At 53.2% G+C, this 26,818-nt stretch overlaps 1 protein-coding gene across 2 annotated transcripts; it reads right to left on the reverse strand.

The window, feature by feature from the left end:
• Positions 1 to 313: 313 nt before the first annotated feature.
• Cdk18 (cyclin dependent kinase 18) lies at positions 314 to 25,722 on the reverse strand. 2 transcript variants are annotated; one of them, XM_090341337.1, is made up of 16 exons: positions 25,434 to 25,722; positions 9,420 to 9,553; positions 9,114 to 9,244; positions 8,201 to 8,326; positions 6,328 to 6,384; positions 5,879 to 5,993; positions 5,597 to 5,691; positions 5,248 to 5,310; positions 4,345 to 4,468; positions 4,059 to 4,179; positions 3,032 to 3,129; positions 2,717 to 2,822; positions 2,547 to 2,589; positions 1,772 to 1,862; positions 1,458 to 1,535; positions 314 to 648 (listed from the first exon to the last, which is right to left on the reverse strand). In XM_090341337.1, exons 2-16 carry the CDS (start codon positions 9,535 to 9,537, stop codon positions 614 to 616), a joined length of 1,401 nt encoding a protein of 466 aa, XP_090197463.1. In that variant the 5' UTR covers positions 9,538 to 9,553; positions 25,434 to 25,722; the 3' UTR covers positions 314 to 613. The 2 variants fall into 2 exon arrangements, with proteins under 2 accessions (XP_090197463.1, XP_090197464.1); XM_090341338.1 differs by lacking the exon at positions 25,434 to 25,722 and adding an exon at positions 13,328 to 13,428.
• Positions 25,723 to 26,818: the final 1,096 nt, after the last annotated feature.

Genomic DNA, 26,818 nt, shown 5'->3' on the forward strand with positions numbered 1-26,818 from the left:
AACCCTGGTGGCTCCCCTCCTCGGGTAGGGAGGGGGGCTGAGAGCAGGGTGGGGGTGGTTCTCTAGGCTACCAGGTTGAGGGTGGCCTTGGGCACACCTCTGAATACCCACAATTCCAGGGCTCCAGACAAGATGTCACACTCCTTCTTGCTCTCAGAGGGGAAGCATGTGAAAGCCACTGAGTAAGCCACTGAGGCAGGCAGGTCCCAGGGGAGTCAGGGGAGAGCCCGTGGTCCGGGCCCGGCATTCAACCTGGTGCCTAGTTTCTCCTGTCCAGAACATCTCTGTGCTGGCAACCAAGCACTCTGGGCAGGGAGAAGACTCGAGGGCCCTCCCTGCACCCTCACCTCCTCTCAGGGAAGCTGGCCATACCCAGTTGCACATGGATGACAGAAGGGGTTGGTGTCCGGGCAGAAGGCCACAGGGAGGGGTATGGGAAGCGGGGAGAGGAAACAGCTGCGACGAGCAGAGCTGCCAAGTGACCGGTCCTCAGGCTGGCCACCAGCCCTCGTTGCTCAGTCCTCTGATGGCTGCATAGGCCCCGTCCTACCCACAGTTGTTTTCCATGTCACCTCTGGTCCCTTGAGCTGTCACAGCACAGTGGCATACATGTTCAGAAGATGCTTTGCCGCCGGCTCTTTCCTCGTCCTGGAGAAAGGAGGGAAACAGGGAGGACCGAAAGGAGAGGCTAGGCTGAGAAGCAGCCAGGACAGAGAGAGACAGTTGTTCCCCAGTGGCTCTCACGAAGTGAGCAAGAGCATGCTCTAGAAAGTTGGGGAGTCCCAGGTTTAAATTTCATCTCTGTAACTTAGGAGCTATTATGAAATTGTGACTCAGACTCAGAGCTGAGCACTAGCCAACTTTGGACAGAAAAAGTTCAGGGATAATGTCCAGGCCCGAGTTCAAGCCCCAGGATCGGCAATCAGTCAATCAATGAATAAAAATAACATGAGGTCTGGAACCTTGGCATGGTAATTCAGGATTGCAATCTCAGCACTTGGGAGTGCTTGAACAAAAAGTGTCCAAGGACTAGTGCCCAAGCCCTGACTTCAAGCCTCAGGACTGGCAAGAAACAAAACAAAACAACAAACCCAGCGCATTTCAAGGATTCAATGAGACAACACAGGAAATTACTTGTCATGTCCAAGGCCATCAGTTGTGCTAGGGACAGAGGGAACTCCTGGCAGGATGCAGACTGACCTGAGAGCTCAGAGTCTGCAGAGCGAATGTGCACATGACAGCGCATGTCTACCAGGGCTGCTATCAGACGCAGTGTTCTGTCTAGGTGGGGGCTGAGAAGGGAGGGGTTGGACGAAGCAGTGTGGTCAGGAATGCACTGCTGGCCCCAGTTCTGTTCCTTCAGAGAATATCCTGAATAGGGAGGGGCTGCCAGTCCAGCCATCTCCCCTTGCGTCATCTTCACAGGATTGGGGGGGGGGGGGGGCACAGGGGCCTACCTGGCTGCTGAAAGGCTAAGCCACGGAAGCCTGGGTCCTTCTGAAGCTGGATCTCTTTCAAGGAGAAGATGGAAGCAGCTGGATGAGAGAAGAGAGGGAGGGGGAAGGCTAGGTGGGGAGCTAGCCTGTTCCTGGACCTGCTAGCCTCTCTCCCACTGAGCCCACACAGCTGAGCACCCAGGCTGGAGAAGGACCTAACTTATCAGTGCCAGAGTCAGCCTTTGTAGTTCGTGCTGGCTCCCCCCTACCCACACCTGCTGTCCCCCAACTCCCTTTCCCTGGCTCTGGGCTGGCCTGTCTGCCCAGATACTCACTGTCTTCAAGCTGGTATACTCGCTCTCCCAGAGACCGGAAGTAGGGGTGATTCAGGGCCGACTCTGCAGACATGCGACTCTTGGATTCATACTGAAAAGCACAGGATGGGCTATCAGGCTCTGCTGGGGGCCTGTCGGAGCCCTTCAGGCAGTACAACACCTACATTCAGTTGGATCACCAAGACAAGAGAGGCCTGAGTCATTCCTGAGAAGGAAGCCCTGGGGATTAGCAGTTGACCTCTGCTGAATCTGATCTAGGCCTCAGGTTCCCAAGGATCCAGCCATAAGAGAAAACTAGAACTGGGAGTTCAGAGGAGGGGCTGCCTTCTGGGATGGAATATACATGCTAAGGTGGTATGATTATCACCTAAGTAGCGGTCATATTAGGGAATACCAATAACTGCCCTTTTATGGAGCACTTGCTCCGAGACAGGAGCCATACTGAGCCCCAGCCTCGGGGTGTCCTCACCTCCATCCTATCAGGTGTGTGTTGCTAATTTCACCTGCTACTGAAGACACTGGAGTTCAAGACCAGTAACCCAGAACCAGTTCAAGACTACCCAACTACAGAGCAGGTCTGACCTAGGCTTTAGGTGAAGAGCACAGATGAAAAGATGGAGAATGGAAAGAGATCCTCTTTGGTCTTGGGGAGGCAGAGAGTAGGTGCTTGTGGGGGCATTCAAACTTTGGAGTACCAGAGCCACTTAAGTTGGGGTACAGGGGCTTGGGGCCACCGTTTCGGCAGCCTCTCTGGGAGGGCTTGGAGGACGCTCACCAGCAGGAGGCTGGTCAGGAGGTTAATGCCATCTGTATCCAACCTGCAACGAGAAGACACTGGCACAGGTTCTGCCCGGGGCGCTGCAGCCTCAGGGAGGAAAAGCCCGGAGCCACCAGGGAGAGGGGTTCCTTGGAGGCGTGGCTACGCGAATCTGGGGGCGTGGTTACCTGGGGGCGTGGCTGAGCAGTGGCTGGGGCAGATAGCGGGGAAAGTTGTAGGTTCGGAACTCGGACAGGGCAGTCACTCCGGGCCACGTCTCTTCCGTAGGGGTCCCTGGAGAGACGACATGAACATAGGGAGAACGTGAGAACCGAGACGAACAGGGAGGGGACAGCAAAGAGCAGCGCAGGACAGGGGACCCCGCCTGGCCCAGCCGCCCCGCCCCAGTCCCTCTGAGCGCCCAGGCTGAGCGGAGTTCTGGCGCCCCCTGGCGGTGAAAGCGGGGTGGGGGGCGGGGGAGGGGCGCGGAGGCGGAGACTGACCCAGGAGGCGGAAGATGAGGTGCAGCTCCTCCTTGACAGTGGAGCCCGGGAAGAGGGGCCTCCCTGTGGCCATTTCGTAGTGGATGCAGCCTACGCCCCTGGGGGAGCAAGCAAGGGGCAGGGTGGCATCAGCAAGGGCTGCTCCACCAGGGAACCCAGGCCACCCTCTCACAGGTGGCTGGACCAGCCCCAGGACAGTCTCTCTTTGGGGGCGTCTCTCTTCACCCCCAGCTTGCTTCTGGACTGCCTCTCCCAGGTGCGTGCATCCATTCTGGGAAGCCTTGGCATGCAAGGCTCTTGCGAAGTTCAGCCAGAATTCCATGTGCTCACTTTAAATTTAGGCTGGTTTTCATTTTACTCTAAATCACATACACTTGTTACTTGTCACGCCTTTCTAAAAGTTTCACTAGCACTGATAACTTAGGGAAACAACCTCCATATTTACTGAAGATTCCCCGTATTGCAGCCATTTTCCCGCAGCTGCTTAGAAGCATTTCAGAACCAGTCTTGAAGGATCTCATCAAGTTGGGAAAACTGATCTATTTCAGACTTTTGTTAGGAGACAGGATCTTTCTGTGTCACTCAGGCTGGCCTCCAAATTGTGAACTTCCTGCCTCAGACTCCCAAGTGCTGAAATCGCAATCCTGAATTACCATGCCAAGGTTTCAAACCTGATTCTACTTTTATTAATTGATTGACTGATTGCCGATCCTGGGGCTTGAACTAAGGGCCTGGGCATTATCCCTGAGCTGTTCAAAGTTGGCATTCTATCCCTAGAGCCATTTGAGTTTAACTGGAGATAAGACTCTCATGAACTTTCCTGCCTCATGACTTCAAACCATGGTCAGATCTCAGCCTTCTGAGTAGCTAGGATGTCAAGCAGGAGGCACCAGTTTGCAGACCTAATTTTAGAATAGCCAGTGCAATGGAGATCCTCAGATCTGTTAGTCAAGGAAGTTAGATAGTTCTTTACAAAGTCTAGGGATGTGGGTAACCCCTCTCTTTCCCTGTAGCCCTGTTCACTCACCACATATCAATGGGGGTGGAGTACTCTGTGGACCCCAGCAGCACATCCGGGGGCCTGTACCACAAGGTCACCACCTCGTTAGAGTAAGTCTTCGTGGGCACTGACTTGGCCCGGGCCAGTCCTAGGGACAAAGTTGTCATGAACTTCTGCCTCCTGTACTGGGGGGGGAGGGGGAAGTGGAGGCCAGCTGCTATGGCCTTGTGCACAGCGCCCACTTTCTGGGGAGGCTGGGTACCCCAGGTATGTCAGACCCACCTGCCGGCCCTCACCCAGCCCCTGGCCTCACCAAAGTCAGCCAGCTTCAGCTCGCCCCTCTCATTGATGAGCAGGTTCTGGGGCTTCAGGTCCCGGTGGAGGATCTTGCGGTGGTGGCAGTAGGCCAAGCCTCGGAGAAGCTGGAACATGAAGATCTAGGGAGAAGGGAAGAGAGAGGAGACCTGGAAGGCGGGAAGAGGTCCATCTGGAAGACCCTCTGCCTCTGCCCCAGGCTGGCATGGGAGTGGAGACAGCACACCACCACCTGGTTCTATTGCCTGTCCTACAGCTCCGCCATGGGCTTCATGCATACCAATGAGTCCTATATGGAGGGGGATGGTGGTTGTTTGTTTCTTGTTGGTTATGAGGCTTGAACTCAGGACCTGGGTGCTATCTCTGAGCTTTTTTGCTTAAGGCTGGTGCTCTGCCACTTTGAGCCACAGTACCACTTCAAACTTTCTGGTGGTTAACTGGAGATAAGAGTCTCATGACTTTCCTGCTCAGGCTGGCTTTAAACCAGGATTCTCAGATGTCACCCTTCTGACTAGCTAGGATTTCCGGTGAGCCACCAGCGCCCAACTATGCTTAGATCTTTAAAAGATGCTAGAAGCAACCACCTATCCCTCTAGAATGGCCATCTATCTCTCTAGAAGTGGTCATCTATCCCTCTGGGTTTCCTGGGAGAAACTTCCCTCCATTGGACAGATGCAGAAACTGGCACTAAGCAGCAGAGAGGGATTCATGTCATTGGCTAGCAGAGGGTGTGTGTGTGTCCCAGGTCTAAGGTGCCCAGCCCATAGCAGTAGTGCCCCTTCCCTCCTTTCTGCAGCCTTAGTAGCCAGGGCCCTGATGGTGAGGTGGGGGCCCCTGCTGGGCTGTAAGGCAGGTGACTAGCAAGACGAGAGTGGGGGAGGCCAGCTTTGGAGACCCTCACCTTGACATTGTGCATGCTCATGAGGTTTCCACAATGGTCCAAATACTGCTTCAAGTCGCTGTCCTGGAACACAGAGTCTGGCTCAGTCCTGCCCTGGCCCCTGCCTGGCCAGTGGTCCAAACACAGGCTGAGACAAAGCCCTCCCAGGCCTCTGAGAGTTGGACAGGCCCTGGGGGCTGAACTGCTCTGAAACCTGAGCCCTTACCCCACACCTGCAGGGAATATCTGACAGCCTGATTCTACAGGTTACTCCCACCACAGCCCTCCCCGCCCCTCCCTCCCCGCCTCTCTCCTCCCCCACTTCACCCCACCACAATGAGGAAAGGCTACCAGCCCCAGCCCAGCTCACCAGGTACTCAAACACCAGGGTGAGGGAGCGGTCTGTGTGGATGAGGTCATGTAGGGTCACAATATTGGCGTGCTTCAGATTCTTCAGTAGAGACACTGGGGAGACAGGCCTGCCTGGGTCCCTGGGCCCATGTAGCCCCTCATCACACCCTCTCTTCCTTCCTGGGGTTCACAATGGGCCTCCACCCTGGGTGCCCACCAGGCTCAGACTGCTGAGCTCCTCCTCCAAGAAGCCCAGGGTTATGTGTGTGTATGTAGGGAGGGGGTCCCCCAGCCACTGTACCCTCTCGGATGGCAGTGCAGGGCGCCCCCTCCTCATGCTCCAGCCGGATCTCCTTTAGGGCCACCAGGTTCTCCGTCAGCTTGCTGCGCCCCTTGAAGACTGTGGCGTAGGTGCCCTAGGGTGAGGAGCCCGTGGTGAGCGCCTGATGTGCTCAGATCCCAATCCTCCTGTCCTATGCCTTCCTCTCTGGGCTTCTGCTTTAGGCTGGGACTTGGGCTTGGGCACCCTTCTCCTTCTGCCTCCACTAAAATCCCTTTCCTTCCAAGGTCCCTTTCTCTGTGTAGCCCCCGTGGCAAGTACCCAGGCAGTCAGAGGCACCTTCCTTTCTACTCAGCATGCTTGGAGCTCTAAGCTACACCAGGCCTGTTCTTGATAGAGGGCTGAGGATACCTCACTGGGTCAAAACCTTCCTGCTTGGCTCCCAGAGAAGCCCATGAGCAGCCTCTTACCTCCCCCAGCTTGTCCAGTTTCACGTACGTTTCCAGTTTTCCAAAGCCAATGTCAGACTGAAGGGAAGACACAAAGCATCATGAGACTGAAGGCTCCAGCCGCCTCTACTCTCAGACCTTCCCCCTCCAGCCTCTAGGAATGAAATTCTCCTGGTGCAAAGCTATACTGGTGAGGGTGAGAGCTTGCCACTTGTCCTCTCTCCCTCACCTCTGTGACAGCCTAGGGAGGTCAGTGTTTTTCTCCTCTGACAATCAGGGATGGGGAAACGCAGAGTGGCAGGGCCTGGGGTGGGAGAGGAGCCCATCCGGCTTCCGGTCTCACTCTAGCCTGCTCAAACGTTTAGCTTCTTGGGGGCAAGACTATTTTTCTCCATCATGCCAGGGTCAGATTGGAATCCACCTCCCCATTAGTCTCTCCCATCAGCACCCCTCTTCAAACTTAGGAGGACCCAGCTCAAGTCTTTTTTTTTTTTTTTTTTTTTTTTTATGGTACCAGGGATGGAACTCAGGGCCACGCACATGCTAAGCAAGTGCACTACCATTTGTGCCAGTCCCTTTCTGCATTTATTTATTTATTGCCAGTCCTGGGCTTGAGCTCAGGGCCTGAGCACTGTCCTTGGACTTTCTCAAGGCTAGAGTTCTACCACTTGAGCCTCAGCGCCACTTCCAGCTTTTTTTCTATGTGTGTGGTACTGAAGAATTGACCCCGGTCTTTGTGTGTGCTAGACAAACACTCTACCACTAGGCCAAACTCCTGGCTCCTGCATTAAAAAAAATACAGGATCTCTTGTTTTTGCCCAGGCTGGCCTCAGATTTCCATCCTTCTCCCAAATTCCTGTAACATGGCTGGGATTACAGCTGTGTGCCACCACACTCAGCCCTGTTTCTTTTTCTTTTTAATTAATATTTTACTCACATATATTAGTTATATAATTCATGCATAGAAATGTACTTTGATCATGTATACCCCCTTCTTGTATACTGTCCCCTTTTTATGATTTTTTTTATAATAATGTATTTCTTTCATATTCTCACATGCATGCACATCACATATACCACACACATACACCATCACTCTCTCACTCTCCCGAGTTCTGCTGTTGCTTTTTCTTTTTCTTTTCTTTTCTTTTTTCTTTTTTCGTTTGTTTTTTGGCCAGTCATGGGGCTTCCACTCAGGGCTTGGGTACTATCCTTGGACATTTTTTTGTTCAAGGCTAGTGCTCTACCACTTGAGCCACAGCACCATTTCCAGCTTTTTCTGTTTGTGGTACCGAGGAATCAAACCCAGGGCTTTTGTGCCTGCTAAGTGAGCACTCTACCACTAGGCCATGTTCCCTGCCTTCTATTTGTATTTTTTTTCTTGGCAGTACTACAGTTTGAACTCAGAGTTTCACACCTGCTAGACTGGCACTCTACCACTTAGGTCACATGTCCATACCTGTATTTTGTTTTTCCAGGTTGTACTCACAGTCCTCCTGCCTGTCTTTCAAGTAGCTGGGATTACAAGTGGGCATCACAGCACCCACTTTATACCCAACTCTTGACAGATTCCTGCCACCACCAGACAGGCTGATTCTATTGGCTGGGCTTTATCAGATGCTCTGGAAAAATCTGAGAGGCAGCTAGGAGCAGGAAGCTCACGTCAGGCACTCTGTTAGTCTTAATCCAGGGAAATCCTGGGCCCAGGATCTCCAGAATGGGCTTGAAGTTGAGTACTAGATGGGGGACCATCAGGGAATGGATGATATTGTAGGACCATCTATTTAAATCCATCCACTGAGGCCAGCAGGTGGTGCCAGAGGCCAAGGGATCTTTCTAGAACCACTACTGGCCTCAGCAGAGACAATTTGTGACCTGCCTTCTGCGGACTCACCAGGGAGGCGCGGCGGGACATGCGGCTGAGGGGCTTGGGCAGGTCAGGGTTCTCCAGCTGTAGTTTCTGCAGGAATTCCTGGGGCAGGCGGATGTCCATGGGCAGAGAGAGTCTCTTGCTGATGTCCTAAGGGGTAAGAATGGGGGGTAGGCAGGGGGACACAGTGTTAGCTCAAGGGGGTAGCTAAGGGGCTGGGTCCCTCGCCCACCCTACCCCCCCATCTTTCCCTGTAGATTAATTCCAGCAGGGACAAACCAAAGGCTGTGACTCCGGGCTCACAGATGCTCACAGGCCATGCTCAGCAACACATGAACGCTCAGGAGTTGCTGTGTGAGAAACCATTAGGAGAAACCTTCCCCTCTCTGCGCCATCATGCTGCTATCATGCTATGACAGATACTAATTCTGTAAGCATGTTTTCCTACCCTGGGCCCAGCATCACAAGACTTGTCATACATTAACTCAAGTCATCTACACCGGGACCACTTTATTTATTGATGTGTTTATTGTTGGTCCTAGGGCTTGAACTCAGGACCTGGGCACTATCCCTGAGCTCTTTTGCTCAAGGATTATATTCTACCCCTTTGAGCCACAGCACCACTGCTGGTTTTATGGTGGTTCATTGAAAATAAGAGGCTCACAGACTTTTCCTGCTGGGACTGGCTTTGAATCATGATCCTCAGATCTCAGCCTCTTGGAAAGCTAGGATTACAGGCGTGAGTCACCAGCACTCAAACTGTAACCACTTTATAGACTAGACTGCAGTGTACACAGATTGAGTGACAGGCTGAGAGTCATAGAATGAGTGGTAGAGCTAGGATCTGAACATACAACCTCTAGCTCCAGGGCAGCCAACCTCCTTATGCATCTATCTCCAGATGAGGCATGCAGAAGCCGGGAGGGGGCATTCTCACCTCCATGGAGAAGCGGCGCTGGTTCTGTCTCCGGGAGTAGAGCAGGCCAGGTGACAGCCGCCCGGGTTCCCGGCTGCTGTCTGCATTGGGCTCAGGTGAGATGTCTCTGCCAAGGGGACTGAGCTGCAGGTCTGAGAGGGACAGGTATCAGCTTCCCCGCTGCCACCTGTCCCGATCAGGGAATGGCAGCCCCAGCCCGCCTTTCTTCCCTCCTCCCCCACCCCCTGCCACAGGGTGGGGTGACCAGCAGGGCCCTGCAGGAGGGCAGGCCAGGAAGGTGGGGACGGGGGACAGCCTGACTCTCACCCTCATTCCTCTGGCTGTGGAGCTGGCTGAACTGCTCGCTGAGCTCGGCCTCCTCTATGGTCTCCGTACGGGGCACCGACAGCGAGAAGCGGCGCTTGAAGTTCTTCATCTTGTTCATGGTCGGCAGAGAGGCCCTGGGATGGAGGAGGGAAGGCAAGGCCATGCTTGCCGGCCTACCCGGAACACGAGTCCGGGTCTGCCCTGTCCAGCACGCCTGCTCCCCTGCACACTGTAGTGTCTGTGTCTCCCCCACCCCCACGGTACTCAGGGCCTCAGGTGCTCTACAACCATAGTCCTTTTTGCTTGCTTGCTTGCTTTGTTCTTTGCTGTTGTTACTAGGGCTTGAACTCAGGGCCTACACTGCCATCCCTTAGCTTTTTGCTCAAGGGTGGCACTCTACCACTGGAGCTCCACCATTTCTGGCTTTTTGGTGGTTAATCAAACTCTTCATGGATTTCCCTGCCTGGACTAGCTTTGAATGGTGCCCCTTCTAAGAGTTCAGCCTTCTAAGCAGCAAGGATTACAGGCATGAGCCTGTAACCCAGTGGTTACTTAGTTACTTTTTTAATAGACTGTCACTTGTTTGCCTGGGTCAGCTTGGACCTCCATTCTCCTATGTACATTTCCAACATGGCCGAGATGGCAGTCATGCACCACCATGCCCTGCTTATTGGTGGACATGGAGTCTGGTGAGCTTCTTAGTCCTTGGTATGACTTCCAACTTGGATCCTCCAAACTCTACCCTTCTAAGTAGCTAGGGCCGCAGGTGTGAGCCACCATGCCAGCTCACACAGTAGGCTTCATAATCAGAGTCCCAGCTCCCTGAGGGGAGGACAGAACCTAACTAATCTCTCCCTCTGGTGACTCATCAACCTCCCTCCCCTGGGAAGAGGATCCCAGTGCTACCAACTCATACAGGGCAGGACAGGGGGCATAATGCATCTAGAGCACGGCTTTGAGTTTACAGGGAAGGACTGGGGGCAGAAGCCTTGCTGACTGGTGGCCTCAGCTGCTCATCAGTGGGGCCCAGGCCTTTTGACACCCTATGTTCCAAGCCCCGTTCTACCTTGGGTCCCCAGGAGCTGGAAAAAGAGCTAGTCCAGCCCCCTCCCCCATCTCTCCAGCTGAAATATAGAGATGTGGAGCAGTGGGAGGGCTCAGGGGAAATACAGAAGTTGGCCAGGAACAGAGTCAGTCCCAGAGAAGGGGAGGCCAGCGCCCCCTGAGCAGGCAGGCTGTCCTCTGCTGGGAATGCAGTGTGGGTGTGGGGTGGCTCTGCTCCCCCCACAAAGGACCAGAAAAGGTTCAGCCCAACTCTTATTGTCCACTGCTCACAGCCTTCCAACTAAGCACACCATAGCTGCTTCCCACAGGCCCTGAACCCCAAAGCAGTGCTGCCCCCCATGGCTTCATAAGCTCCCTGCGTAGTCCGCCCAGCCCCCCCAGCCTCCGGCAACTGCAAAAGGGCAGCGGGGAACTAGAGCCTGCACAAAGCCACCCTGGGATGGGAGGGGCGGCTGCACTCCTCCCTTGTTCTAGCTACAGCTCCCTCCTGGAGGATGCTCAGGCCTGCCTCTGGCCAGGACCTAGTTGCCAAGGCAACCAGGCCCCTCCTGAATCTTTATGGTTTAAGGGATTATGGGTCAGTAACATGTTTGCTTTGCTTAATGATCACATCCTCCTTGGCTCCGCGATCCTGGTATTTGCATGCTTCCCCTGAGCCCAGGCTGGTGCCTGTCAGAGAAGAGGCCAGGGCTCTGAGTTGCCAGTGAAGCCTCCCTCTGCGGAGGCCTCTGAAGTCTCACACGGTTCAGCAAAATGATGAACTGAGTACCTGCTCCGTGCCACACTGTGCTGGCCACTGGGGTGGCAGAGGTGGCTTAAGCATGAACCCCAATCTTAGGGAACTCGGGGGCTGGTGATATGCCTTGATAAGAAGGTGGCTCACAGCTCTTTATCTATCCTTGGCCTATCCTGACCCTCCATCCCTAACCTCATTCTTGCAGCCAGCCACTTCCATGGCTGGGTGCTGGATGTCTGGACTCTTGGACAGCAAATTCCCAGTGGGCACCACCCCCCCGCCTTACACCCTGGAGTACAGTGTCCAGCCACTGTCTCGCATGGGGAACTTGATGTGGTGGCAGGCTGGGATGTGTACAGATGTGTACAGACCATTGTCTATAACGTTGGTTGAATATTAATATCACCAGCAAGCAGGGCGAAAAATAAAATTATCTTCCTAAGTCTCATCCTGGGGCTCTGAGGCCTGACTGGGAAAATGACGTATTTTTTCCATTATCCTAGGGCTCTGACCCAAGGCCTTGCTGTAGCTAGAACAGTGTGGATTTTGTGTGTGTGTGCCAGTCCTGGGACTTGAACTCAGGGCCTGAGCACTGTCCTTGGGCTTTCTCAAGGCTAGAACTCTACCCCGTGAGCCATAGCACCATTTCCGACTTGTTCTTTGTATGTGGTACTGAGGATTCAAACCGAGAGCTTCATGAATGCTAGGAGGCACTCTACCACTAGGCCAAACTCCTGGCCTTTGTTTGTTACTTTTTTTTTTTTTTTTTTTTTTTTTGCCAGTCCTGGGGACTGAACTCAGGGCCTGATCACTGTCCTTGGGATTTCCTCAAGACTAGTGTTCTACCACTTGAGCCACAGCACCAGTTCTGGCTTTTCTATATATGTGGTACTGAGGAATCAAACCAGGTCTTCGTGCATGCTAGGCGAGCATTCTATCACTAGGCCAAACTCCTGGTCCTATCCCAGGCTAGCCTTGAACGCTGGATCTTCCTGCCTCATCCTTTTGAGGGTTGGGATTGCAGCCATGACCCACCACACCCGGCAGATAATGCTTTTTTTTTTTTGTCGTTGTTAGTCATGGTGCTTGAATTCAGGGCCCAGGAGCTGTCCCTGAGCTCTTTTCAGTCAAGAAATAGTATTCCACCACTCTGAGCCACAGCTCCACTGTGAAATTCCAGTCTCACAAGGATGGGAATGTGGCCTAGTGGTAGAGTGCTTGCCTAGCATGTGTGGAGCTCTGGGTTCCATTCCTCAGTACCACATACACAGAAAAAGCCAGAGGTGGCTCTGTGGCTCAAGTTGTAGGGTGCCAGCCTTGAGCATAAGAGCTCAGTGACAGTGCCCAGCCTCTGAGTTCAAGCCATAGGACTGTCAAAAAGAAAAAGAAAAAGGCTGTGTCAGGCTTTCTTGTCCAGGCTGGCTTCTAACCTCAATCCTCAGATTTCAGCCTTCTGGGCAGCTAAGATTACAGACGTGAGCCACCAGCGCCCAGCCAGAGGATGCACTTTAGCAGCATCTCTAATGGTGTGCACTAGAGCCATGGAAAGTACGTGGGACCCCTAGGCAAGGGCTGAGGGTTCCAGGCTGTCCTGTGTGCTGGGGTAGGGGGAAGCCACACTAGATCAGAAGCCACTGTATCTGCCCTGGAAGTATGCACACGCGTGCTGCCCACAACAAAAACATCCCAGGCTCTGTCAAGGCCATCACAATTGGGATGCTGTCCCCCATAAAGCTGTCTTGCAGGCTGAGATTTATGGGATGGCATGTCAGGGCTATGGCTCAGGAATCTACAGTAGCTGCCATAAATCTCACACCTTGACCCGCCAGGCAGGGGGAGGGGAGCCCATTCAGGTCTCCAGAGAGTGAGGCCCCCATCTTCAACTGCCCCCAAATCACACCTGCTCTCCCCAGTGCTCAGTAAGGAGCAAGGAGCCCACCAGCCGGGTCTGAGGTGCAGCAGAGGGTGCAACAGGGAGGCCAAGGAAGAGTGGGGAGCTGGGGACGGCTAACTTGAGCTGGAATGTAGGGCTGAAGTGGTGCAGCGTGATGGGGCCCAGCTGTTCTGGGCCCACTGGAGAAGAAAGCAGGAGGAAGTAAGTTGTCACCGAGGTGGGGAGGGATGGAGGTCAGACACAGGGATGAACTTCCTGGATGGTCACAGGGAAGCAGGCAGCTGAGAGGGTGGTGACCAGAGCCGAGTGTGGAAGCCTCTCTCTGTTGGGGACAATCAGGGCATTGAACAGGGCAGGGTCCTGGGTGTGACAGGGCACTAGGGGCAGTGAATGCACTGTTGTTTCTTGGCTCAAGACACAACATGTTTCTGTCACTTTTCCCTTCGGAGAATCAGCTCCTCAGATTGGGGCTGGGTAGGGGGAGGGAAACAGGAAAAAGGCCTGTCACCTTGGTGCTGTCTGCCCATCCCCCTCCCCCCACACACTGGGGACAGAGCCTCAGTGTGACCCAGCCCAGACCCAGGCACAGTGTGGCCTTTGTCCCGAGGCCAGGAAGCCATCTGGGGCTGTCCCGTGCAATTGGTGTCAGGGGAAGAGGGCGATGGGGTTTAGGGGAGCGGCAGGCAGGGTGGCATCGAGGCCCTTTGGAGCTATGAGGTGGGCAGGCAGATTCCACCCCCGCCCCCACAATCAGCTGCCTCCTGCCCAGGTAGAGCCTGCCTGTCACTTCCTCCTGAGCGCGCAGAGGTACCCGGCACTTCCTGCAAGGGCCGAGAAGCGGGTGGCACAGGAGGAGGAAAGGGAGCCAGGCCAGGAGGAAAGCCAGCACTGGTCAGTGATCAGTTCACCCAGCTGGACTGCCAGGCAGCTCCCAGGGGAGGCACTTACGGAGAAGCCTCCAGTCCTGTCTGGGCCTAGAGACAGGGTGGCCCCCACAGGGTACTGACCTGCTCAGAATCTCACCGCCATTTCCTGGTTGTGGCTAAGAGTGTGACCACATGGCTCCACTGCACTCCTAAGCAGTGCCCGCCCTGTCCCGCCCCACGGCCCGGGCTGGAAGTGTGCCCTTCTGGTCTCCTCCCTCCTATTCTCAATCCGCAGCCAGACAAACCCAGGCCCCATTCTGGAGCCACTGCGGGTAGGCTGTGTGACAGTGTTTGAGTGGTGTGCTGCCTCTTCCCTCTGCCTCATTCCATCATCCCACCTCCTTACTCCGGGCAGCCACTCACGTCAGCCATGGTCGATGGCCCCGAGAACCCGAGGGTGAGGGAAAGCCATTAAGTTCTGCCCTCCTGTGTGCTGCCACTTCTTTTCTTTTACTTTTTGTAGTGCTGCAGGTTGAACTCAGGGCCTCACACATGCTCTGTCCTGATACACTTGGACTGCAGACCTTAAAACAGACAAGCAAATGAAGGTCTATCTATCCATCCATGTATGTATGGATCTACCTATCTGACTATGCACTATAAAGGGGAGAGTAACTTGTTCAAAGCCTACTGGGTGCAGGTATGAAGCTCCTATTGTATTATGAATGTGTCCAAGTTCAAAAAAATAAAATACAAAACCAAGAAAAAGAATTCAGAGTAGGTATAGGTCATGGAGCTTCACGAGGAAGCAGGTCAGCAAGAAGAAAGAAAGCAGGTGCAAAGGTCCCGAGGCAGAAGTGAGTCTGCTATGTTTTCTAATAGCAGCATGCCTGGAGAGGAGGTCAGAGGGGAACAGCTGTGTTGGGCTTCCCACGGTACAGGAGGATTTGAGCAGAGAGATGAGCGGCAAGATTTTCACAGAGAGGAATCTTAAAAAAAGAAGTCTGGCTTCTGAGTGAAGAATAGATAGGGGGAGAAGCAGGGAGTCCAGCAGGAGCGTCCCGCCGAGATCCAGGTGAGCCATGGCGGGGAAGGTGAAGGTGAAGGAGGGAGGGAGGGGCTAGATTGGGGGTGTATTTGCAGGTGGATAGATTGCTTATGGGGGTGAGCCTGTGAGGATTGGCTGAGGAACCAGAAGAAGTTGTGGTGCCTGGGGGAAGACAGGAGCTCTGGGAGTTGAGGCTTTGGTGAAAGGAGCATGACTTGGGTTTGGATGGACAATTATGGGACAATTATGTCTTCGAGGAGAAACTTCAGAATGGAATCAGTGCCCAGACGTAAACAGCTAGGATGGGAGAGGGAGATGGCAGCCAGCAGGGAGGAGGGTGGACTACCAACAGGCCACAAGTACAGGGCTGAGAGGGAGAAGGGGCTGGGAGGTATGTCCTCTGCTCCCTCACAAGGGCAGGGCCAGTGCAGGGCAGGGAGTCCAGGCTCAGGACTAAGGCTCTATCACTTAAGCCACAGATCCACTTCCAGCTTTCAATGGCTAATTAGAGTCTCACAGACTTTGCCACCCGGGCTGGCTTTGAACCATGATCCTCAGATCTCAGTCTCCTAAGTAGCCAGGATTACAGGCGTGAGCCACCAGCCAGCACCTCGCTTCTGCTCTGTTTCATTGTGGTTTCTATGAGCCCAAGGGCAAATGGGCAAAGGACACAAGTGGCAGCTTCTCAGAGGGGGTCTGACCCCCTATCTCAAAGGCTGACCAGCAGCTGGAATCTGCAGAACACCTTTTGCCCCTCATTTCCTGCTCCTAACTTGGCCATTCAGCCATGGGTACCTCAGGGGAATTTCTAAGAACCAGAGGCCATGGCTGACCAAGTTTGCAGACGTCAAGAGTTGGGCCTCAGAGACACTTCCTCCTCCTTCAGGGAGAGCCTGGCTGTACAGAGCCAGCAGATACCATCTCCTTCCCCTCCACCATCCCTACTGTGCCCAGCTAGACAGACCTCAGGGCTGCTGGCCACTCCTGCAGCCTACACTGACCTTCTCCTCCCCCAGCCAGGAGAGGCTGCAGTCCGGGGGCCTTCTAGGTGGCCAGAACCAGGGATGGCAAACAGGCCCACATTCATTTGGCCAAGACTCTGGATAGTGTCAGAGCTCCAAGAACATTCCCACAGCTTGTTTGGAATCAGGAAGCTGGCACAGGCCTTCCAGAAATGTGCTTGCTCCACTGACCCAGAGGAAGCCAGGTCAGGAGGTGAAATGTCTAGGCTCAGGGTTGCCCCCCCCCAAAAAAAATGGTGGGCCCTAGAGGGTCTTTGATTTTTTTGTGCTAGAGGCAGAGTTTGGTGGTAGAGTGTGGAGAGTAGCTCACTCTATCCAGAAGGATACTACATGAGAGCCACAGGCTGTCCAGCATTGTTTCCCAAAACTCCTTTTCATCTGATGTCAGGGGGACAACCCCCCCCCACCCACTAGCTAGCACTGTGACCTAGGGAGACAGTCCCCGACTCAGTTTCTTTGTCTGCTAACAGGATAATGCCTAACCTCCCCTGTAGTCACTATAGGCAGCTAGACTTTATTTTCTCAACTTGCTTTCTGATGAAGTTTCTCCCTGATGTAAAACCTTTTCAAGCTAATAGCGCTCTTAGGAAAATCCCAGGCTCCAGGGTCCTGGTGAGGCCTCTTGTGTTTGCATTCCTGTCTTCCTGAGTGTCAGCTCTCGCCCCTCCATTCGAAAGGAACTTAAGTGGTGCTGCCAGAAAAACCCCCACTCACACCCATGGGCTTTGCCACCAGCCACAGGTTTGGCCAGGGCTGTCCTTCCTCACTTTTTCCCTTGGTAAAACCACTCCTAAGCTAACTTGGGTTGTCACTACCTCTAAAAAAACCCATGTGTGGCCCCACCTCCCTTCTCAAAGTCAAGTTTGCCTCCTTTTGGGCTTCCTCAGCAGCCTGGATACCCTCAGCACCAGCCTCTGACCACATCGGGGCAAAAACAGGGCCTCCATCATGAGCTCCCCCAGAGCCTATACCAGACCCCAGTAGGGGGAAGTCTGTGGAAGGAATGAGACCACTGTATCACGCACATGAAGATGCACAAACATTGCACCCACAAGGATGGAGACTATTCATCATCACCCGAAGCTCTGGGATACATTTTGGTGGGTGAAAAACCCTGGTGCACGTCCTTCCACATTTATGCCAGGCAGGGACCTTTGTCTCTTCTAGGATAGACTGGCTGTAGTCTTAGTTGCTGGGTTTGATTGGACCTGTGTAGGCATAGGCCCTGCTCTCTCCCTGGACCAACTTAGGCTGTCCCACCACTGATCAGCCCACTAGCACTGGACTTGTGGTCGCCTGGTATTGCTATTCCTTCTTGGGTCTCAGAGGGAACTGAGACCTAAGGATTGGTGCCCAAGACAGGTTCACAAAGTCCTTAGGGTGAAGCCCACAGTGTCCCTCCTTCTTCTTCTAGTCTGGACCTTTGCTGGCTCTGCCAGGCGGGAGGGCACCATCACATTCCTAAGGAGGGCACCTGTGCTGCACTCGATGCTGCCTGGATGCAGGCAGGGGCGTGACTCACTGTCATACTCTAGAGCATGACTTAAGGCCTGGCCCATAGAATGCTGGCCAAGTCACCAGCAATGGCTCAGGGCCTCAGCTGGCTCCTAGCCCTCCTTTCCTGGCCATGGTGGCCCATATGGCAGCAGGACAGGTGGCTGAGGCAAACAGAATGACTCTAACCAGCAGCAGCTCAACAGAGGTGAGTGCATGCTTTGAGGCTGGAGGTCCACAACAGAGCAAGGCGTGGATAAGGAGCGAGAAACCTGTATGAGAGATTTCAACCCAATACGCACCATGCTGGGGCCTCTGGGGCTCATGGGGAGAGGGCTGATAGGGCCTAGGTAGATTTCCTGAGGCTCTGGGGGCAGTGCTGAGGAGACTCAGTCCCTGACCTTGACCCCTACAAATGGCTCCTGCCTTATGCTATCTGTATTTATACCAGTTCCTCCTAATGCCAACCCTGCTGCCCTCTGACTTTCTGACGTTCAAGGAACAGAGGCACATATAGCATATTCTGCTATTTTCTTTTTGATCTCTTTGGGCACCAGCTAAGGTCAGCCTGCCATCTGGATTTCCAAGTGATAAGACCATACAAGGTGCCCTCAGTCAGCTCTGTAGAACATGGGGTCCACTTGGCCTGGAATGCCCTTCCTCAGTTTTCCCCTTGGTAAAACCACTCCCCCAAAACTCAAACGTCACTTCCCCAGAGGGGAAGCTGAGGGGCAGGGTAGGGGAAACCTGGACAGAGCCTGCCTGCTCTCCCAGCCTGCACCCTTGGGTGGCTCTCTTCAAAGACCCTCAAGGAAAGGCCTCCTTCCACCTCACTCAAAGTCTGTGATCCAGAGAACCCACAACGCTGTAGCCTCATTCTAGTGTCTCACACTTATAATCCTAGCTACTCAGGAGGCTAAGAGCTGAGGATCATGTTCCAAGTGAATCCCAGGCAGACAAACCCATGAGACTCCTACCACCAATGAACTAGGAGAAAAGCTGGAACTGATGGCATAGTTCAACTGGTGTCAGCTTTGAATGAAAAAGTTGATTATGAGTGCAAGGCCATGGGTTTAAGCCCCAGGAAGGGCAAAACAAAAGAAAAACAGAAATCCCACTGCTAAGTATAAACCCAAAGGAAATATAATCCATACGCCAAAGACATAGCTTCTCTTCCCATGTTTACTGAAGCATTATTTATAGTAATCAAAATGTGAGACAACCTAGGTGTCCATCAACTGATGGGTAGACTTTTTAAATGTGGTATACATACATAATGGAATACTATTTGGTCATTAAAAAAAAAAAAGAAGAAGTTCTGCCATTTGGACAAACCTAATAAACAAGTCAGAGATAGATAGATATAGCATAAACTCACTCACATAAAAAAAAAAAAAAAAGCTGTTCTGTGCCAGCACCAGTTGTTCATACCTCTAATCCTAGTTGCTCAAGAGGCTGAGATCTGAGGATTGAGGTTCAAAGCCAGCCTGGGCAAGAAAGTCCTTGAGAGTCTTCACTAAACTACCAAACAAGCTAGAAGAAGTTGAGCTGTGGCTCAAGTGGTAGAGTACCAGCCCTGAGCAAAAGCCGAGGACAGTGCCCAAACCTGAGATCAAGACCCCAGGACCAATACCACAAAAAAAAAAAAAAAAAGGTTGTTAGGTTAGGTTGTTCTCAGGTGGGATTCTGTTGCACAGAAGGGAGATCAGTGACGGTGATGTCTATTTCAGAACTGCTGTGAGAGAGGATTTTGAGTGTTCTCACCACAAAGAAATGATAAGTTTGAGAAGACAGATGCTTCATCACCCTGGCTAGATCATTACACCATGTACATACACAGGAATCGAAACTTCACCCTGCACCCTGGAAATCGGTATAATTATTAAGCAATTAAAACCATAACACTATTGGTATGTTTTGAAATATCAAAGTCTAGAATCTCCTTGGCCTTAAGTCTCCATGACAGCACCTGAGTCTGATAGGGATAAACTAGAGAAAAGTGGGGGCTTCAAGTTCACCCTTTAGCTGCCCTTATCTCAACACCAGAGGCACTGCTTTCCTGGTGGCCTGTCACAAATCTTTATTCACAGCTCTGGTTTGTTGTTGTTTTTTCTGACTATACCCAACTTTAGCAACAGAACTGCAGGGGCCGTGAAACCCTGACATCCCTGGGGACCTGGGTCTCATGGTCGGTAAGGGGGAGGGGAGGACTTCCCGGCATCTCTTAACCATCGTCCTATTTATACTCAGCTCCTGCCAGCCTGGGGGGCCCAAACTACTCCATCCACTTCCTGAGTCCCTGGCCAGCCTGCTCCCCATCCCATCTGAGTAGATCGTCTAAATGTCGCCCCTCAACTCCTCTAGGACCCCTCTTCTTCTCATGTTCTCTGTGGTCTCCTCCCAGGCTGGGCCAAGACTGTCACTTAGACTTGGGCTACCTGCTTCCTTTGTCCAGCCCATAGTCACTCACTGTCCCTTGTCAATGCCACTCACCACCCAGGGCTCAGGATGGTCAAGGGTCTCCTGCAGTCACTCGCCGAGTTCACAAGCATGCGCTCAGGTCCTGTCCTAGGCTCCACACATGGCCTCCATGACAGCCCAACTTCCTGGGTCCCCTCTACTTCCTTCTCCTTCCCTAGTTCCTGTGGTCTCACTTCCTCTACCTGTCCCTGGTTGGTGGTGCACTCAGAGTTCCCTCTTTGGCCCTTGCTCTTCCCCTCTCCGCACATTTCCTGGGTGACCTCATCCTCTCCCGTGATGGAACTCCCCCCCTCTACCCCGTGCTCATGACTCCCAGATTACGCTCCAGCCCCTCAAGCCCCTGGAACCTCAGACTGAACCTCAGATGGGAGGCCAATTGCCTGTCTGCCCGCCTGCCTGCCTGCCTGCCTGCCTGAATGGACCCACAGGCCTACTTGGAGAGGCGCTTTCAAGTGAAGAGGAGGAAGCTGTATGGGCCACAGATATGCACACATGTCACATACATACTAAGATGCCACTGCTGCATATAACCTGAATGTAAATGAGGTGACATTAGGGCAAATGCCAACAGCAGCTATCTCTGGGGGTAGGATTCTGGATCATTTGAATGTTTCCTTTTTTGCTTATCTGTATCTTCTTCTAACATTTCCATGATGGACATTTATTGCTTACCTAGTAGGAAAAGGGCAAAGCTTCTTTTTAAATAAAAAGAAAGTATTTTTAGCTTGAGATGCCAGAGAGATTGAATGCAGAGCCCATGGAGAACTAGGCTTATCTTGAGAAGGGGTCAGTAAGCTTTTTCTGTAGATATTGTAGGCTTTGCAGAACCAGTACCCCCGGTAACTCTGCCCTGCTCTCTTTGGGAAAGAATGAGAGCAACAGCTGGGTGTGGGAATCTCACACCTCAGGAAGCTGAGATCTGAGGATCATGGTTCAAAGCCAGCCCAATCAAGAAAGTCCATGAGCCTTATATCACCAATCAGTCATCAAGAAAAACCCAAAGTAGAATTATGGCTCAAGCAGTAGAGTACCAGCCTTGAGTAAAAAAGCTAAGGAACTGTGCTCTGACCATTAGTACTAGATCACATGTGCGTGTGCGCGCGCGCACACACACACACACACACACACACGTGTGTGTAGCTTATTCTGTAAATCTCAACTTGAGGATGCTAAAATATGAATTTTATGTCCCTTTTCAGTGCTTCAAAGTTTTGTTTTCTGCTTTTGATTTTTTTTTTCTCCCCAACACTTAGAATATTTTTCTCCTCTGATCTGAGAGGACACCCATCAGAGCCATGGCAAGGATCAGAAACCCAGCCCCTGGGCTATGAAGTTTAGAGGAACGGAGGCAAGTTTCTCCTGAGGCCTCATGGCACAGCACACTGGCAAAGTGGGCTACAAACCAGCCTGGATGGATTTAGAAAGCCCCTGGTTGTAAGCCCAGTGCCAGTGGCCCACTCCTATAGTCTTAGCTACTCAGGAGGCTAAGATTTGAGGATTATTTGAGTTCAAACCCAACCTGGGCAGGAAAGTTTTCCAGACTTTTCCATTTAACCAACAAAAAAGCCAAAAATGTGGGCCAGGAGTGTGGCCTAGTGATAGAGGGTTCACCTTGCATGCACAAAGCCCTGGGTTTGATTCCTTGGTAGCACATATACAGAAAAAGCTGGAAGTGGTGCTGAGGCTCAAGTGATAGCCTGGCTGGAAGAATCATTTTAGAGAAGAGAATTCCTTTTCTAATGTGTGGCCTGAACTCTGGTGTCTACCAGGATCCTCTCTTTAGAAAAGATGTCACGTAGAGGCCAAAGGTGGCCCACTAGCCCATATGCCACCAGCTCCCCATAATTCCATCAGGTAAAGCCAAGAATTATGAGGACATGAGATCATCGGAATGCCCCCCAACCACATGAAGCAACACTCTTACCTCCCGATTTAAAGCTGAAGAGGCTAAAACTTGGGTGAGGGATTACTTGACCTTAAGGCAACCCGTTATTGAGTGACAGAGGTAGAATTTAAAGTAACTCCTTAACTTGCCTCCGCCCAATGTGGAAAGCAGACGTAAATACAGCAGGTAAATACAGGTAAATAATGAATGTATCAGCCAGACACTAATGGGCTGTCTTGTCTCCAGCCATTTTCAGGGAAGACTTCATTCATTAATGGGCTTTGATCGGGCCAGGGTAGGCCCACTATTGAGCCTCAACAAGAAAGTGAGTTTTACCACTGTTCCTTCAAAAGTTTAGGTTAAAGTCTCCCAGACTATCTGGGCACTCATAGCTCAGATCGGTAATCCTAGCTACTCAGGAAGCTGAGATCTGAGGATTGAGGTTCAAAGCCAGCCTGGGCAACAAAGGCCCTGAGACTCTTATCTCCAGTTAACCATTAGAAAACCAGAAGTGGCACTGTGGCACAAAGCAGTAGAGCAAAAAAGCTCTGGGACCCAGGCCCAGAGCTCAAGCCTCACAATAGATACTAAATAACTCTCCCAGAACATAGGGGTCATTCGGACTGTCAGGGGGCATTCATACTTTTGCCTCCCTGGGTCTCTTCCCTCCACAAGCAGAATTGTGGGCACCTATAGGCTTCAGTGCTGTATGAGATGTGCCCACAGCTTCCTTGCTTCTCAATCTGCTGTGGCGCCATGAGTTAGGCCCTACTGATTACCTGTCCTGGTGAACCTGAGCTCCTGACCATCAGAGTCTGATGTGTGTGTGTGTGTGTGTGTGTGTGTGTGTGTGTGTGTGTACACGTGCTACGGGGGCCAGGACTGGCTAACCTTGGTCTGTCCCCACTCTTTGAGCTACAAAAGTGTCTGCTCAGCAGCAAATGCCTGAAGAGCAAGGGCGAAGGGTCCAGGGTAGAAAAAAGAGGGGTCAGGGAGGGACACAGAACCAGAGAAAAGAAACAGGACTTACTCCCAAAGGGGTGAAGCTACCAGGTGGGTCTGGACTCGGGCCAGCCACTCCCTCATGGACAACAGAGCAGAACAAGAACTGCAAATTATTAAGTACCAGGAAAAGATCCTGCTGGCTCCAGGGAAAGAAGGTGCTACAGATAGGCACCCAGAAAGGAGGCCCCATCCTGCAGTCTTCCTTACTCACGAGGACCTGAAGGGTGACCTGAGCGCAGAGTCCTGGTCCCTTCTGGCAGGATTCCATCCAGCTCCCTGATTCTTCCGTACGGGACTCCCCACCCCCATATACACACATGCCAGGAAGAGCATGAAGCTTCTGCCTAAGAGCTTGGCCTTCTTCATTTCAACTCCAAAGCCAGTCCTTGAGCATCACTAGAAAATCACCACCCCACCTACCCCACAGTGCACAACCAGCACCGTCATTTAGTCTATCTAACAGCCCTTCCTACTACAGGTCCCATGTGGGAAGACATATGAAGAAATAGAGGCCGGAGGATTTCAGGAAATGCTTGGGGTAGAGGTGAGGGTCAAAGAGCCAGGCGAAGCAAGGTCCTAGTTCTGGCCTCCCTCTCCTTCAGGTCTCCAGCTCCATTAGGAAAGGAAAGAAGAAATCAGAGGAAGGGGTCCAAAGAGACAAAAGTCCAAAAAATGGAAAAGGAGAGGCTAGGGTGGGGAAGGAGCTGCTTTACAGAGGCTAGGCAGCCCCTATCTCTTCCATAAGCAGACGAGGTCTCTCCATAAGTTCCAAGACCAGGAACCTATCAACTCTTCAGGTCTGGTTCCTCTCTCCTGCCACTCACAGTGACAGGCTCTGCCTGGCACAGGACAAAGGGGAGCCTCATTACTCAAGGCCTGGCCCTCTCCTTCCTTCCTCTCAAGACAGAGACACAATCAAAGAACTCCAGCTTGGGTTGGAACCTGTCAGGGATGAGTTAGGGGCTCGGGAGAGCTACAAGTGGGCTTGGCAGGATCCCACCTGAAGGCAACTTGGGGAATGCCTCTGTTTCCTGACCTGTAAAATGGGAATCATGGTGCCTGCTTTGTGAAGATGTTGTGACACACAGTAGATAGTCAATGAGTGACAGCCACTAAGGCATGGGGAAATCAGATCTAATTTCCTGAAGTCTCTACAGGAAGGGCCGCTCTGACATTAGTAGGCAGAGCCTGGACAGCCTGTGGGGACGGTGCTAGGAAGCTCATGGCGAGGGCCAGTCCCAGGATGCAGTCAGGGGTGGAGTCTGTTCTCCAGCTTCATCACCTGCACAGGATGACCCTCTCTAGTGTTCTTCAGGATAAAACAATCTGGAACTCAACATTGCCTTCCATTTTGCTGACCATCCCCTCCCTATCAAGCTTTCCCAGACACCTCTCCCCACCCCATAAGCAGGCTACAGGTAGGGGATCTCCGGGATGTGGCAGCCAGCTAGATGTTCCAAGAGGCCTGGAGATTTCTGGAATGTGCTCTGTGCCCATGCCTGGGTGCGGATGGCACATAGCTATGCAGAATCTTACAGCCTGCTGACAAGGAAGAAGCCTGGGGTGTTGGGTGTTGGAGAGTCAAAGGGCTCAGGCCACAGCTGGGGAAGGCTGGGTCGGTGGGGTGACCCAGCAGGAGGAGAGAGCAGCAGGGGACCCCAAGGCTTTGGGGATTTGGTTGCCCATGTACTTCTCACAGCTATGTTTCTCGGCCCCCGCGAGCATAGGGGGTGCCACTGACCCCTTAGGAAAGAAAATCAGCCAAGAGGCCTGCAGACAGGGAACTTGCTCCCCAAGAGGCTGGGATGGGTACGTCTGGCCCATTCCCCATTCCTGGTCCAGATTCCGAATTCTCTCCCCCAACACAGAGAAATCCCCGACCCATCTCTCAGACCAGTTGGCGGCTAACCCACCTTTCCCACGGCTGCATTAACCCTTTATCCACTGCTGATGGGGGTGGGGTCGCCCTTCCCCGGGGATTCCCACGGGAGGTGGGGGGGAGGGAGAGAGGGAGAGGCGCGCACAAGCCAGAGAGCGCGTGCCCAGCACATTCCCGGGGGACCCTCCTAACTGCAACCCCACGCAGCGACCCTCGGTTCTTTCACGTTCTATCCTGTCCTTCCACGTTCTCCCCGGGGCTCTCGCCTCCTCCCCTGCCCCCATCCTACCCATCCAGAAAGTTCTCCAGGGACCAGAAAGCCTTTCAGGGGGCGACCTGATCCCACACTGTTGCGTCTTCGAGTCACCGGGGACCCCTGGGTCCTGACTGCGTGGAAACTTTGCCTTGTAGGTTCTGACCCGAGCCTGGGGACAGAGGGAGTCCCAGACACAAGGGAGGCCCGGGGCGCAGGGTCTGCCAGACTCCTAAGCACCTGGAACTCGGCCGTGGCCCTTCCAGCCACCCCCCCCCACCACAACACACCACACGCCACTCGAGATCTCCGACCCCCACTGCATTCCCTCCAGCCGTGCGCCCGGGCAGAGGCAGCCCGGCGCCTTTAAGGGCCGCCTGGCTTACCTTTGCTCCGCTCGCCCAGCGTCGCGGTGCCCCTCCGGCGACCTCCTGTTCCTCCGCGCGCTGCCCCGGGGCTCAGAGCGCGCGCGGGGCCCGGTCTCGGCGGCCCCTTTCCCGCCCGCTGCGGCCCGGCTGCCCGGGGCTGGGCTCCGCACCCTGCGCCCTGCGCCCCGCTCCCCGCGCCCTGAGCGCTGGGGTCCCGGCCCCGCCGCTTTTCTGCCCCTGGAAAGGTGCGCGGATCCCCAGAGAAGCTGCAACCTGAGCTGGAAAAGGAGGAGGACCGAGGGGAGGGGAGGGGAGGGGAAGGGGGGGGGAGAGAAGGGGAGAAGGGGGAGGGCAAAAGCCCGGCCCCCACCAGAGTTTTTCACGTGTACAAGCTGACTCCTCCCCCGTCCCTCCCGCCCTGCCCCCAGCTGCTGCCAATCCCCAGGGCTCCCTGTCCGGGTGCCCACCCCTTTCTCCCACTCTGGGAACCCGGGTACAAACGCCTCTTCCTTTTTCCTTCATGGGCTGGCAAGTGTAGGCTTCTCAGCTGGCAGCCTGGAACCTAGCACCTAGCACCTGGGAGCCAGAAGCCAGCGAACAATGCATAGGTTGTTGCTGGTGGTGGTGGGTTTTTCTTTCTTTTCTTTTTTTTCTGTTTGTTGTTCTTGTTGTGCTGTGGTTGTTGAATTTGAATTCTGGGCATTGCAAGACAGGCCCAACCCCACTTGAGCCAAGTTCTTTTTATTTTGGCCAGTCCTGGGGACTGAATTCAGGGCCTGAGCACTGTCCTTGGACTTCCCTCAAGGCTAGAGCTCTACCACTTGAGCCACAGCACCACTTCGCCTTTTCTATGTATGTGGTAGGGAGGAATAGAACCTGGGTCTACCACTAGGCCAAACTCCCAGCTCCTTGAGCCAAGTTCTTAATCCTTTGGTTCCTCAATTATTTTTTAAGGGGATCTGCTTTTTTTTTTTTCCAGAGCTGACTTTAGGTAGCAGAAATCCTACCCATTTCTTCCATTTAGCCACCACACAGATGGGCTTATTTGTTAAAATAGGGCCCCATGCACCCACCCAGCACTGGTCTCCAACAATGAGTTCCTGGTAGCTGCCTCTTTATCATTTCCTTGATAACAGTAGTGGCAAAGTTTGTACCAGCCCAGCTCTCCCTCTCTAACCAGCAGGAACCAACCTCTGCAATCCCACTGAGTCCTGGGAGAACTCACTTTAGAGGTGTTTTTCAGAATAGTGCTAGGTCAGCTCTCATTTTACACAAGGGAAACTGAGGCTCAGAAAGGCAATTGAGCCAGGCATGAGGTGGCTCATGCCTGTAATCCTGGTTACTCAGGAGGCTGACATCTGAGGATCTCAGTTCTAAGCCGGATCTGGCAGGAAAGTCTGTGA

Source organism: Megascapheus bottae, chromosome 10, assembly GCF_031878675.1.
Source record: "Megascapheus bottae isolate mThoBot1 chromosome 10, mThoBot2.hap1, whole genome shotgun sequence".
NCBI lineage: Eukaryota > Metazoa > Chordata > Mammalia > Rodentia > Geomyidae > Megascapheus > Megascapheus bottae.